Source organism: Python bivittatus, unplaced genomic scaffold, assembly GCF_059951505.1.
Source record: "Python bivittatus isolate LINGU-HERP-01145 unplaced genomic scaffold, Pbiv_v1 ctg000980_np1212, whole genome shotgun sequence".
NCBI classification, from domain to species: domain Eukaryota; kingdom Metazoa; phylum Chordata; class Lepidosauria; order Squamata; family Pythonidae; genus Python; species Python bivittatus.
In genome coordinates, this window is record NW_028277125.1 from 39,796,835 (window position 1) to 39,810,997 (window position 14,163).

A 14,163-nucleotide genomic window follows, 5' to 3' on the forward strand; every position below is an offset into this window, starting at 1 on the left:
GTAGACTCATAAGAGCAGTAAATAGTAATTAATTATGATATCACATGGTGCTGCTGTACTAACTCTAGAGAGAATACACTTATATATGTAGGGTGCAGGCAATCTCTCTTATGCCATATTTAGCCATGATTTGCAGGGTGAAATCTTTCATTCCTCCACTTGCCAGCATGAGTGGGACAGTGAGTTTTGCAGAATGCTCCCCTCAGATGCTTGTCCCACTTTGCCTCTGTTTTGGCTCATGCAAGTGAGTCCTCTGCTGAAGTGCATAAGGGAAAACACTAATAGAAGCTTTCACAAAGAAGCTTCTTATGAAAATGAAAATATCTGAAGTACTAATAAGAGAGAAGTTCCTTGAGTGACAAAGCCTTAGAAGCTTGAGCTAAGGTACATAAATCATACATTGCTGCTTCTGTGTGTGGTGGTAACCCAAGGCCTACTATGTGTTGTTTTATCATATGCAAATTAGTGTGTGTGACATTTCCTGTTTGGATATATTTGAATACATGTATGGAAGTGAATACATGTATGGAAGTGACAGTGAAGGTTTTATTACAAATTAAAGGTCTAAAATGTATGTCAGAGTATGAATTGCTGTCATCTAAATTGTGGGTGTGTATGAAAGTTCATAGGTTAATAAGAATGATGTATTATGCTTCAGTAAATGATGAAAATGAAAGATTCAGGGATGAGTTTGGGGAAAACTGCAGCATTCTGAATGAATGTGTTCTGGGAGAAAACGTATGTGGGTGATATGAATGGATGGATGGGAATGAAACAAAGAAGTACTTAAAAAGTGATTCAACCATTCAGAGACCTAAGAATGAATCAGCATTGTGACTATTTGGTGAGTATCTGCTTAGGAAAAGATCTGTTTGTTTCAGTATGTGTCAGGCCTAGCCCAAGGAACTCCAGGAGACCATGCAGATTCAGTTCAGCAATGTTTATTAGCTACGATCTCTAGCAAGAATCTTCCCAGACTGAAACTTAGTTCCCACAGTCAGCCAGTGAAAACAGAGTGAATTTCTCAGGGAGGTGCCAGCCTCATCCTCTTATCTCTTCCTCGCCCCTCAGGAGACGAAAGAGGATGTTTCCCTCCCTGAGTGTGGCCTTCATAATTCCATTCCATCACAGTATGTGGTTTAAGCATGTCTATTCATGCTTACACATGGCAAAACTAAAAGCATGATTGATTTGATTGCTTATGATGAAAGATTAAGAGAATTAGTGAAGAATGCAAAGGTGATAAAAACTGAGTAAGGCTGGTCACTTTTTGGTAATGTCAAGAGTGGATCTTGAAATAAGAGTGAAAATGAAACAAGTGTTGGAAGAGAAGGTACATGTTTTGTATGAAAAAATATTAGAAAATAAATTAATTCCCTGAATTAATAGAAAGTGGTCATACGGCAATGATTCTCAAATTGTGGCTCCAAGAGGTCCACCACGTGGTCCACTGTAACCTCCCTTTGTTCACCACCAGTCAGCTGGCTAGATTCTTATCACCAGTTAACTGGCTTGCAGAAATGGATCAATGACTGAAATATAGTTCATTGAAGCCTACACATGAAAATAAAGTAGGAGTGTAAGTATAAAAATTCAGAAAATTAACAATAGTGAATGACACCAGAACACAGGCAACAGCCCATATGTGATAAGTAGAACTGTGATTTTACAAACAACCCAAAAAGATAAGTGCAAATAAGAAATATGACCGTTCTAAAAATGAGATTTCATTGGACTGGAAATCTACTTTCCCATAGCTCTCTAGAAGAGAGAAAGATTCCTATTGAAGAATGAACCAGGAGTTAACCAGTTTTGCTGAGCTGTTATCATGGCATGGGTTATGGCCTGACAGTTGGAAAAATGCCATTATTTTTCCCTTATAGAAAGGGAAAGATAATGGGTGAATGCAAAAAGGGAGATTAGTTAAGCATTTCTGAGAAAGTGTTTGGCAGAAATCTGATTGAAAAGGTACATGAGGTGACAATGACCAAAAGTGGTGAAGCACAGTTATATTGGGTAAGCGATGCGCAGACCAAATTTTTGCTTTTCAGAAGGTCATTCGGAAATGAGTGAATGTGAGAAAAAAAGCTTACTGCATGTTTATTCACTTAAAGATAGTATATGATAAAGTGAATAGGCTTGAATTATGGAATGTTTTGCATGAATATATAGTTGCAAACTGGTTGTTGAATGCAAATAGAATAGCATATATTGGAAGTAAAACATGCGTGAGAATAAATTGAATGCATAGTGAATGGTTCAACACTGAGCAAGAGAGTAAGACAAGGAAGTGTGAGATCTGTTTGGTTTTTTAATGTGTAAGGAATGCTTATGATGGTGTTAGAGGTATATTAGTGATTTCAGTGTATGTGCATTTTGTATGCAGGTGATGCTGTGCTGTTGGCTGAGAACCCTAATTTGAAGTTAATATTAAATGGATTGTATGAGGCAATGAGGAACATGGATCTGAAAATTACTGTTTCAAAGAACAAAGTAGTTTGACAGGGAAAATGGAGTAAATGATTGCGAGTTATACTATATGGTGAAAAATTAGAATAAGAAGATGAATGTGTATAGCTTGGCAGAACGTTTCCCAAAATAGGAAAATTGAGACATTTTAAGACATGCAAATGTTGGCAGTAAAATAGGTAACACACATTTTGTTGTGAGCAATAATGTTGAAATAAGCAGAAATAGCTGTGTATAAGAGCATACTTCTGCTCACCTTGTTAGGTGGGAGTGAGAGTTAATATGCATAAACATAAAACTAAGTGAATGCAATGGGAATTGGCTACTTAAGCAGTGAGTATGATTGAGCAAGGAAAGGCAGGATCAAAAATACATGGGGGCTGAATGAATGTGGACTTAATGCAAAAGTGAGTGACCAGTGTGAAAGTACATTGAAGTAGTTTGGTCAGGTAGAAAGAAGGAGCAAACACAAAACAAATATATGAAGGATGAATGAATGGATCAAGAGGAAGGGGAAAACCAAGCAAGTTGTGTTTGGATGAAGTTGATGAAATTCTCAGGAAGAAACAAAAGAAAACGTATGAAGCTGCATATGAAGTCAGAGGAGGCAAGGGTGCTGTGGAAAGATACATAGTTATGGTTAGATATAAGTAATTGTGTCAATGTAAATTAGATTTCCCTTTTTTTTAATAATTTTATTGCCTATCTTTAATTTCTGTTGCCCATTACTTCTCTCTCTCTTTTTGAGCTTTGCATAATATTGTTTGCTCCAAAAGGGAATAATATGATAGGTATATATGAAGAGAGAGAGGGAAAGCGAGAGAGAGATTTTTCTTTGTAATATTCCATCCGCCACTCTTTCATATTAACCTGACTAGATGTAACTCCAACAAAAGGGCTTTAAATTGCAGATAAACCACAGTATATTGAATTTTGGAGGAAGCTGTGGCCTTAAACCTAACCACCTCCATCCATGTATCTATCTATCTATTTGATAGACATTACTGTGTCTTTGTTTTTCTGGATGTACTACAAAATGTAGTTTCCAAATCTGAGTATTTATGTATTGCCACATGGAAGTGTTCATAGGCAAATACAATTTTCCCACGCTTCTGTAGGAAATTTGTCATACACGAAACCCTCCTGAGGTTTAATGTTTCTGTACTTAAACAATATCGTTTTTTGCTGCCTGTTCAAGAGTTCTTGAAATCATTGAGTCATAGAGTTAGCTCACATTAACATAGAGCCAGAGCAAAAGATAGCATTGCACAGAAAACCAGAAGAGGCAAACCAAAGATGAAACAATTCCCACCCTGGACATTGTGCCACTGTGTCTCCTCCTCTGCCTGCTACATATCCTTCGCCACTGAGGGGCAGTGACTCACACCTGTGAATCACAACTCCCATGCTTCACTTACATAATATTTATCATTGGATTGATAATCCATATTTCTGGGGGGGTTTTCCCACACTCAAGATAGCTTACAACAATAAAAAGTCTGAAACAGAAAGAAAATTAATGCAATTAAAATCAGCTATTAAAATTATTCATAGTTTACAGAATATAAAAGAAAAACCCAACATATTTCTTTTTAAAATTTAATAACCAGAGAATTCCAGGGAATAGCAACTATGTCGTCTGAAATGCAAGAGTGAGGTAACTACTCTTCCCTGAGAAAAAGATTAAGTAGCGTCCAGGCTTTTTTTAAACTTTGCTGATAACTGAGATTTGTTTTAGCTTTCTTGTCAGTTTATCTTACTGGTTCATTTAAGTGCAAACCAAAATGGACAATTCAGATTTAAATCCTCTGTAATTTAAAATTGCTCAGAATTGAGATCTACTGTTATATTCTGGAGTAATTTCCATAGTGCAGCACATTTTTTTGTAAATAAAGATTATAATCTACCCAGCTTCTTCTTGGTTAAAATAACATTCAGCTGTTAATGAAGGAAAATGAATTTTATCTCTGTTTTTTCATCCAGCTTGGGCCAGGATCATTAAAGCTGCAGTCTACCATGCATTTATCTGGAAACATGTTTTACTGAACTGAATGGGACTTTATTATGTGTAGATATGTTTGAAACGTAAACTTTAATACGGCCAAAGAGTAGCGTAGTACGATGCTATATGTCTGTAGAAGGTGTTAATAAATACTGTACAGTCACACATGAATGCCTCCTGCATTTTAGACTGTGCATCTGAGCAAAACCCATTTTATTAAATGTCAATAAAATGTATTGATTTTGCTTCTTGGATTATATATTTTTATGTTGATCTACGTTACATGGTAAGAATGGATTACTTATAATTCCAAAATGTATTGCATGTTGCATATATTTCTTAATCAAGGAGAGGGAGAAAGATGCAGAAATTACATTCTGGGCCAGTTCTATTTTTGTCTGGTTGTGATAAAAAAACTAGAGGTGACAGGTGCTTTGCAGGAACCAAATGCATGAGGTATTCCCGTGTTATCTTAGTTTGGCTCATTGCATTCATTTGTAATAGAGTTGCTAGTATTTTATGTAACACTAGACGAACCATCTTCTGTTGTACTATACTAATCTGGTCTTGCTTTGTGGACTTTTTCTTCACAGAAGCAGGAAGATTCAAATCCGGAATATTCCTCCACATTTACAGTGGGAGGTAAGGGATCAGATTAATTATTTTCTGCTGTCTGTTTTCTCCAAATTGTGTATAAGAATACTTTTTTTTACTATTTCTCCATAACATTATCCAGGGTATTGTAGTAGGCCTACAAAGGATGAAATGCGTATTGTAATTTGCATTGACTTGATGCCAGTAGTGTATGCAAAAAGTTTCAAATTTGAAATTTTCAAGCTAAAATGGACTGTTCTGTCTAGCACCAGAAATATTCTGATTTCAGAAACTTCTGGTAAAGTCAGAACAGCTTTGGAACTGTTGCTGTAAGGCCAAAATAGCCCATTTAAAATGTGAAACACTGTGCATGCCTCTATTTAGTGTCCTATAGCTAAGCATGAAATGATGCTGGACTAATATGCATATCAAAATAGGTGTTGTGAGCACACCTTGCCAAATGATCTGTACAACCTCTGCGGCCTTTACTACTTTTTAAATGAGTGAGAATTCCATCAGTCAGAGTTAAAATTGCATGAAACTGTGTACTGCGATTTTGTACGTTTGAATCCATTGTTCTATTTTAGTTATGTTTTATATAGTAGGCTAGCAAAGTGTGACTTAGAATTGCCATTTATATGTGGTGAATGCTACTTCCAAATGTATCTCATCCACAATGAGGTCTGAAATCCATCAGGTTCCATTAATGCATCAAGTAGAAGGGTTGTAGCTCAGTGTTAGAGTACATGCTTTGCATATAAAGGGCACAGGTTATATCCATGTTATCTCTAGGTTGAGCTGTGAAAGACTCTTTCTGAAATCCGAGAGAGCTGCAGCACTGAACTAGATGCAACAATTATTTAATTGGAGAGAAAGCCACTTGTTACAGGAATCTTGTCACTAATATTTCAGGTTTTAAAAAAGCTGTCTGTAAGTGCTTTACAGTTATGAAACATAGAGCAGCTTATAGATTAACCAGGTTGGATGTCTTGGTCTAAGGCTACTTTCTTAAGTTGGCTGGGGTGATACTGGCAGTGGATCATGCTTGGCCAGCCATGCCCTGAGAATGAAATCTTAACGTATCTGGAAGGCCTCAGTTTTAGGAAAATGGATCTGTAGAGAAAGACTGTGAGTGTAATCTGTGGCTTATTGTTTCATTAGTATTGTACAGTGATACCTTGGTTCACGAACTTAATTTGTTCCGCAACTCTGGTCACGACCCGAATTGGTCGCGACCCGAATCAAATTTTCCCATAAGGTTCAATGTAAATACGGTTAATCCGTTCTGACCCCTCCAAATTTGGTCGCCAACCAATTTTGGTTGTGACCCGAATCAAATTTTCCCATAGGGTTCAATGTAATTATGGTTAATCCATTCTGAACCATATGTTTTTTTTTTTTAAACCACAAAAATATGACACAAAGTACAGTACGAAGAGAGAGAACGCTAACCTTGCTCGACGCGACTTCTGGCGTGGAGGACAGGAATGTGGGTGGGGAGGCAGTTATTGCTTGGAGGGAGAGTCCCCCTCCCTACAGGAAGCCACGACCACGTGTCACGGGAGGGAAAATGGCCCGAATTGGTCGCGACGTGACCAGAGTTGCGGAATGAATTAAGTTCGTGAACCGAGGTACCACTGTACAATACTAATGAAACAATAAGCCACAGATTACACTCACAGTGTCACGGGAGGGAAAATGGCCACGGATCCTGTTCGTCGCCCGATCCGGCGTTCGCAAGCGGAAGCAAAATTTTGCGAACGGAGCTGTTCATGACCCAAATTGGTCGCGAACAGAAGCGTTCATGACCTGAGGTACCACTGTATACTGGAAAGACTTAATTAAACCAAAGGATGAGGCCACATGATTAATTTCCATATCTTTAGAGTCCCAAGAATGATAAAAAGATATATTCAGAATACAGGTTGATATAACATTTGGGGAAGGAACCTTTTGTATCAGTTGTGCCTGATACAAAAGACTAGGCTATTTTTCCATTCTGGGTACAGAAGTGGCTGCAGGGATGACTACATGTGGGTGTTTGTTTTTTCTTAGTCATTCTCACAAATATGATGATGTTTCTCAGTAGAAGGCCTGTTCTGCTGCTTTTGTACAGAGTCTAATGTGCTAGGAAGATGACTTGCTGGCTATAAATCAGGTGATTGAATTTCTGCTTTCAGGTATTGGCTGAAGAGGATAGCTTAAATGTTTAATTCTGGGAAAGGGGGTTGCCTGGCAATCTGTGTCTGTGGCTTTTGGGGAAGAACGAAGCATCTGTAATAGTGTCTTCCCAAGGTGACTATGGATGCATCTTCATTGAGTCACATTGTCTCTAATATTTGCTAGTATCCATTACTGTTTAATATCTCCTATGCCATGATTAAGTTTGATTTTATGCACCAGGAGCCCCAGTTGTAAAATGTGTTGCCACTAAGCCACCAGTAAGACTGGTCATACCCAACTTTGTCTGTGGGGTAGGAAGTAATTTCAGCATAACCTGTGTGGTTGACTTAAACCAGAAAGTTGTGTGCTTCTTTGCTAAGTCTTTGGAACATCCCAGTCAGCTGAAAATGTGAGCTGTCTTGGTGGATGCATTGTTTCCTGTAGGGTTTTATACCCCTCCTCCAAAGTATTCATTGTTCAGTGTGGTTGTAGAAAATGTGCTGGGGCTTAATGGACCAATATCTTGACACCTACTGGCAGATTTTCTGTCTCCTCTCTTCATAATATAGAATAGCTTGTCTCAACTTGATGTCCTCTTAACAAATTGGACTGTGACTCCGACAATAACTCAGTTTACAGTAATTGAACTCTAATACATCTGGAGAACTAGGTTAAGGGAAAGCCTAGCTTTGATTCTTAGATTCTGTGGAAGACTAGAAATTTTATTGGTTTCATAGCCTAGGATAGCGATGCATTATATCTGTCAACTCAGGGGCTGCACTAGTGTGAAAGATAAAGACTGGTACTCTAAAATTAGGTGGGGGCAAGGCCCATTTTTGCAGAAGATTCAGGAGTTTTATGGAGTGAAACAGGTGCCTTAATCTACTGCAACTCCCCCAAAGCAGAGAAGGAGGTCAAATCATTGGCTCTGCCCATTGTAGGGTAGCCACATGTTGACCCCCAAACTTCTTTCTTCTTCTTTTTTTTTGTACCCCTGGCCTATGAGTGATACTTAATTCTCTTCAATATATGCTGGGAATAGATCTAGCCATTTGTAAAATCCTTTTGAACCATTCTTCTGTAAAGTTGTCTATTATTATTATTACTATTACTATTACTACTACTACTACTACTACTACTACTATTATATCAAACAGAGGAACAGAAAAGAAGTCTGGAAAATTATATCTTAAAAAAAATTATTCTAAAACATTTTATCAGGTTCCTCAAAATCCTGTTCCTTTCCTTTCATTGAAAAAAGTCTAATTCAAGAGTTGATTTCAACCAACTTAAACAAGTATTGCTTTCCATTCTGACTACTAGTAAAGTTAAGTTGGAGTGAGTTGAAGAGAGATTATTATATCATTACAGTGAGAGTGTTCTACTTTTACCTGTTTGCTGAGTCAACTAATTTGTGCTTTAGTAACTTAATTTGAATGAAAAGTTTTCAGGTTTTTGTTATTTATATTCTATGTCTGATTTGTCTTTCAGGTGTTAGATGGTCTTTTAGCTCAACATGGGACAGTAGAGAATGTGGAACAAGGTAAGCACATTTCCTATTGCTTTCTGTTTCTTTTTGTCATATAATTTAAAGTGTTTTATTAACATTAAACATCCCTCTATGTATTAAATATAATAATACATAGGATTATTGTTGAATTTGTGCTATTCAAAAACATTTTTAATGGGGCATAAATACTTAAGCATTAACAAAAAGATTGTCTTGAAGCTCTTGGATTACTTATTCACCCCAGCATAACCACTGAAAGGAAGAAGATCAAGGGCCACTTCCTGTATGGTTCATATATCTTTAACCAGGTCACATAAAGACTTATTTGCTGTGTGACTGCAACAAGACAAACTTCATTAGTTTTAATTGTGGTTTGGTTCATTTTGTTATTGAGATTCAGTACACTGTGTAAACTTCAAAAATGAGTTAATTCAAGTGTCTTGGGTGACTCCAGATATGATATATCACAGTAGGAGAAATTCTGAATATCATAATGAATGAAGACATAGATGCTACTGTGTGGATACTTGAAAATATCTGATTAGCAGTGGGTTCATAGTAGGTTATCCCCAAGTTTTCTGCTATATGTATCCTAAAAGAACCATGTCATTTGATATTATTCTGAAATACGTTGTTTTGTCTTCTCAAGGAGCCAGAAATCCTGTTAGCCTGTGCAGCAAAACTGTGGGCTAAGCAATTTTTAGGTCACTTTACAGAGTTCTGACATTCCCTCTGTAAAGAATCAAATGGGAATCTTTTTATAAATGACCATGTACTCAAGATGTTTTGATGACTGATGGATGCATACTGAGGTAGCCAAGTTATTTTCACATTTCTGACTTTTGCTCTCTAATGTCTAAACCAATTAATAATGGTCATGTGAGTATATGTGTGCTTCTTAGAGGATGGAAGGGGATTTCTAGCCTGTTAATTCTGTTGAGATGTCTCAATATGGATTCCAGTAACTATAAGAAAAAAAAAGAGTTTGTTTGAACAGATGATATGCTTGTTCATAGCCATTGGAACTAGTTCAGTTTCTCCTACATTTGTGAACATATATGTTATATCTAATTGTATTTACTTGTTTCTGTTGAGAATGGACATCATCATCTTGTTCTGAGACTGGCTTTTTTTCTATTGAAATATAAAAAGTTCTCTTGGGGCTGTAAGTTGGGCTGGATGGAGATTTTCAGCATGATCGTTGCTTGCTATGATTTCTTAAAATTCAAAATGTTGTCAAATTAGATGAGTTGTCTTATTATAGATTGCTTTGTTCTTGCTATTCAGCAAATGCTAGGCCAATGAACATAGTATCTTGTTACAGAAGTCATTGCTAATACTTCGTATTTTGACCCTGCATATTTCATCTGTTGATGTACTCTAGCAAGATACTCAAAGTTGCTTCTTACTGAAATTATCTCATTAAATCAGAAGGTGACTGTGATAAATGTACTAGTCCAGAGGATTATTTAGGCCATGACAACAATGGAAACCAGCTGATTCTCAGGCTGTGTGCAGGTGGACTCACTTCATCTTGGATACAGATTGTGGCATGCCACTCTATGAAGATGAAAATATGGAATGGTTAGATACCAAACCTTAATTCAATTTGTATTCAGCTCACCATGCCACATGAACTCAATGAAAGATAATAGACTGATAATGTATTCTATTTTTGTCAGGTTTGCATGAATTTAGTAATAAATTTCATCCAGTTTCAGCATTTATTTGCAGTTTTTTAAAAAGATCCACACATGAAAATTCTAGTTTTGTACTCAATTGCCCCTATATGAAACATTCTTCTATGCAACTTTCTGTAATAAATATATTTTAAAGCAACTTGAACCAGGAATTGCATCTCTAAAGTTGAAGAAATATACAGCCTGAAGGTTAGATATCTTCTAAGCAGCCTATTAAGAGCTAGTTTGGTGTAGTGGTTAAAGCATCACCCTAGAAACCGGGAGACCGTGAGGTCTAGTCCCGCCTTAGGCATGAAGCCAACTGAGTGACCTTGGGCCAGTCATACTTTCCTTCAGCCCTAGGAAGAAGGTGATGGCAAACCACTTCTGAAATCTTGCCAAGAAAATGCAGGGACTTGTCCAGGCAGTTACAGGAATCAACACTGACTTGAAGGCAGCAAAAAATAAAATAAAAAAAAATCTGCCTATTAATTTGAGATGTGCAGACTAGGCTAGTTTGCTTTAAAAAGTTGGCCAAGCTAACATTTGCCCTGTTCCAGCTTTGTTGGACTGAAGTGGCTTAAAGTCTGCCCAATTTGTATTTTCTTACTCAGCTACTATTGGGTGAGTTTTTCTCTGTACAAGGTTCTACAAAAGCATTTTTTGTCCTGATTATATTTAATGAAATATCTTTTTCTGAGATTTTTCCAGTTGTTACCACACATGTGCATTTCTTTTCTTTTTGTTAGTTAACACAGAATCAGAGACAGCAGTTGTCAACGTTACATATGCAACAAAAGAAGAAGCAAAAGTGTAAGTGGCTGAGACAGTTTCAATTGCATTTTCCACTTCTCCTCATCTTTTCCATTTTAGTTTTTCTCTTCTGACAAGCTCTCTTAATTTTTCTTTCTGTATTTACAAGCCTGATAAGTGACACACAATACCCTTATTGCTGCTATGCTGTAAATTTCAATCTGCTGCTGTCTCAGTTTTCTGCTGAGTAGTTGAGTTAGAGCTGATACTAATCAGCTAATGATGTCTCTGAATTTGAGAGCAGTGCAGAATAAATACTGTAAGATTGGAATGCCCTGTATGAGATGTTAAATACTTCTTAAAGTACTTCTTGAAGAAGGGAATTCTGTACCAAGGAAAGGACTGGCAGGTACCCTCCCATGTGCGTCCACAGAACAACGATGGGCAACTTTGGTTTGTGGCCTACTTATGAAATCATAGAACCAGAAAGAACTATTTAGGCCATCATGTCTAACTCCCTGCTCAGTGCAGGAATCCCAGTTAAAGTATCTCTGACAGGTTATTGTCTAGCCCCTAGTTCAACACATCCAATGAAGGGGAGCCTGCCACCTTTCTAAGCAATTGATTCCGCTGTTAAATTGCTCTTACTGCTAGGATTTTTTTCTCCCTGATATTCAGTTGGAATCTGCTTTCTTGGAACTTAAATCCATTCTTCTGCACCCTGCAGTTTAGAATAATAAAGAACAGGTCTTGGCCTTTTTCTGAGTGACATCCTTCCAGCTATCTAAAGAACGCCATTATATCCCCTCAGTCTTCTTTTCTCAAAGCTAAGCTTTCCCAGTTTCTTCAATCTCTCTTCATAGGACTTTGATTCTAATCCCTGATCATCTTCATTGTCCTTCTTGGAGTCTGTCCAGTTTGTCTGAAACTTTCCATCATAGTTCTGATTTATCTGATAAACCTTCAGCTTCTCTCATTCAACTGAAATGTGGCTTCATTTCGTAGGTTGCAACTTATCTTCTAAGTAAGTATACTTAGAATTATGCTGCAAGTTCCATTGAAACCAATGGAGCAAGCTGTTTATTTAGCATACCATTGTATCTGCCATGAGGTCCCAGTCATTTATAATCATAAATCAATAATTAAAAGATCCACAGTAAGATTTATCAACAATTAATTAAATGATATAATAATAATAATAATAAATTAATATTGTAAAACAAACAATATAATAATACTGATGGAACAATCATAATAAATAATATTTGATGTCATCAGCATATTAACCATTAAATGCTCCCTGGAAGAACCCCATCAACTACCTTCCAGAAAGTAGTAACAGGTACAGCAAGCCCTGCTTTTAAGGGCTGACTGATCCATAAGGTTGAGTCTGCAATTGGAAAGCAAGGCCTCCCTGGCTTCTCCAAAGGTTTTCCCCAAGCAAATTCACTGAACAGGTTGATTCTGGTTGGAAAAGGCAGTCCTGCAGTAAACCAGAGCTAGAATGGAATCTTTAAAACCAGATCTTGAATTGCACCCAGTAACTTAGGGGCAACCAGTGTGAGACACAAAGTAATACACTCCTAATAACCAGTACCTGGCAGTAAACAAGACACTGTATTTTGTACCAACTGCATCTTCAAGGTGGTCTTCAAAGGTGGCCCCATGTGGAGCATATTGCAGTAGTCCAGCTATGCAGTAATGAGGGCATGAGCTGCTATTTCAGAGTCCTCATGCTCCAGGTAGGGCTGCTACTAGTGTATCAGCCAAAGCCTTCACCTGCCCATCCAGCAGTATCCATGAATCTAGAAGAATCTCCAAGTCATGGACCTGGTCCCTTAGGGCTTTGCCCTCAAGAGACAACACTGGAATTGACCAAGAACCTCAATGAACAAACAGTAATGCTGTCTTGCTTGGATTCAGTTTCAGACCATTTCCTTCCATCCAGAGCCTGCAGTGTTCAGACATCAGGACAAGACTTCCATAGTATCACTTGTATGGTCCAGGATAGCTATGTATAACTGGGTATCATCAGTATACTGCTGATAGCACACTCCAGTGGCTTCCAGTGAAATTAAACAATGGAGGAAAGGACCAAACTCTGTGGCACCCCACAGGTCAGGGGCCACTGAGTTGACCTCTCTTTCCCTATAACCACTGATTGGACCAACCCACTGTAAGACAGTGCTTCCAGTACCAACCCTTGCATGCAATCCAGAAAGATATGGTGGTTGATGATATAAAAGACTGTTGAAAGATCTAATAAGACTGGAAGAGGTCTCCATCCCTATCCAGTTCCTTACAAATGTCATTTACCAGCATGAATGGTGCCATTTCCATTCCATGTACTTTGACTCTAGATAATCTGCCCCTTCTAGGACACTCTGTAACTGAATTTCCATCAGTCTTGCAATACTCTTCCCCAAAAGGGGAAGGTTGGGGACTGGACAGTCCAGTAGTTGTAGAATTTAGCTGAATCAAAGGAAGGCCTCTTAAGGAGAGGGCAAGGCTGCAGACAACACCCCTCCTTCAAAGAGGCATTGACAAACTCCAGCTCCTACCTTTAGTGCTGCCACCTGCACCCTGAAGGAGCTAAGAGCAGCATGGAATTAGTGTGCAGGTTGCAGAAGTCAGAGATTCATCAGAGGCCCAAAAGAATCTGAGCTGGTATGGCAAGATGCCTCCCCAGACATCACTAAACGCTGTCCATGAAGAGTCAAGAATCTGAAGATGTTTGGAGTGCAAAATGGCCACAGTAGCCAGTCAAGTGTCCTGTATGCCTGAGGTGTAGGCCCAAACTTATCTCATACCCATGTTCAGTCGTTCAACTTCTTATCTATTTGCTCCAGGCATCACTTTGCCACTTTGTCTCAGTAAACCAAGGGGAAAACAAAGATTGACAAACAGAGAGAAGCTGCCCACCAGAAATCACATCAAGATTGTGGGTCATCTCCTGTTGTCAACAGCTTACCAGCAGTCAGTGGAACTATCTA

General features: G+C 38.0%; 1 protein-coding gene across 6 annotated transcripts in view; it reads left to right on the plus strand.

Annotated features, from left to right (window-relative positions):
- Positions 1–14,163, plus strand: part of IGF2BP2 (insulin like growth factor 2 mRNA binding protein 2) — a 78,114-nt gene that overhangs the window by 35,568 nt on the left and 28,383 nt on the right. For 3 of the 6 annotated variants that reach the window (XM_088132419.1, XM_015888048.3, XM_007420633.4), the window contains 3 exons: positions 5,065–5,113; positions 8,720–8,771; positions 11,167–11,230. In XM_088132419.1, the coding sequence (XP_087988545.1) occupies positions 5,065–5,113; positions 8,720–8,771; positions 11,167–11,230 (165 nt within the window). The remainder of the gene's footprint in view (positions 1–5,064; positions 5,114–8,719; positions 8,772–11,166; positions 11,231–14,163) is intronic. The other 3 variants (XM_088132421.1, XM_088132422.1, XM_088132420.1) reach the window with 2 other exon arrangements.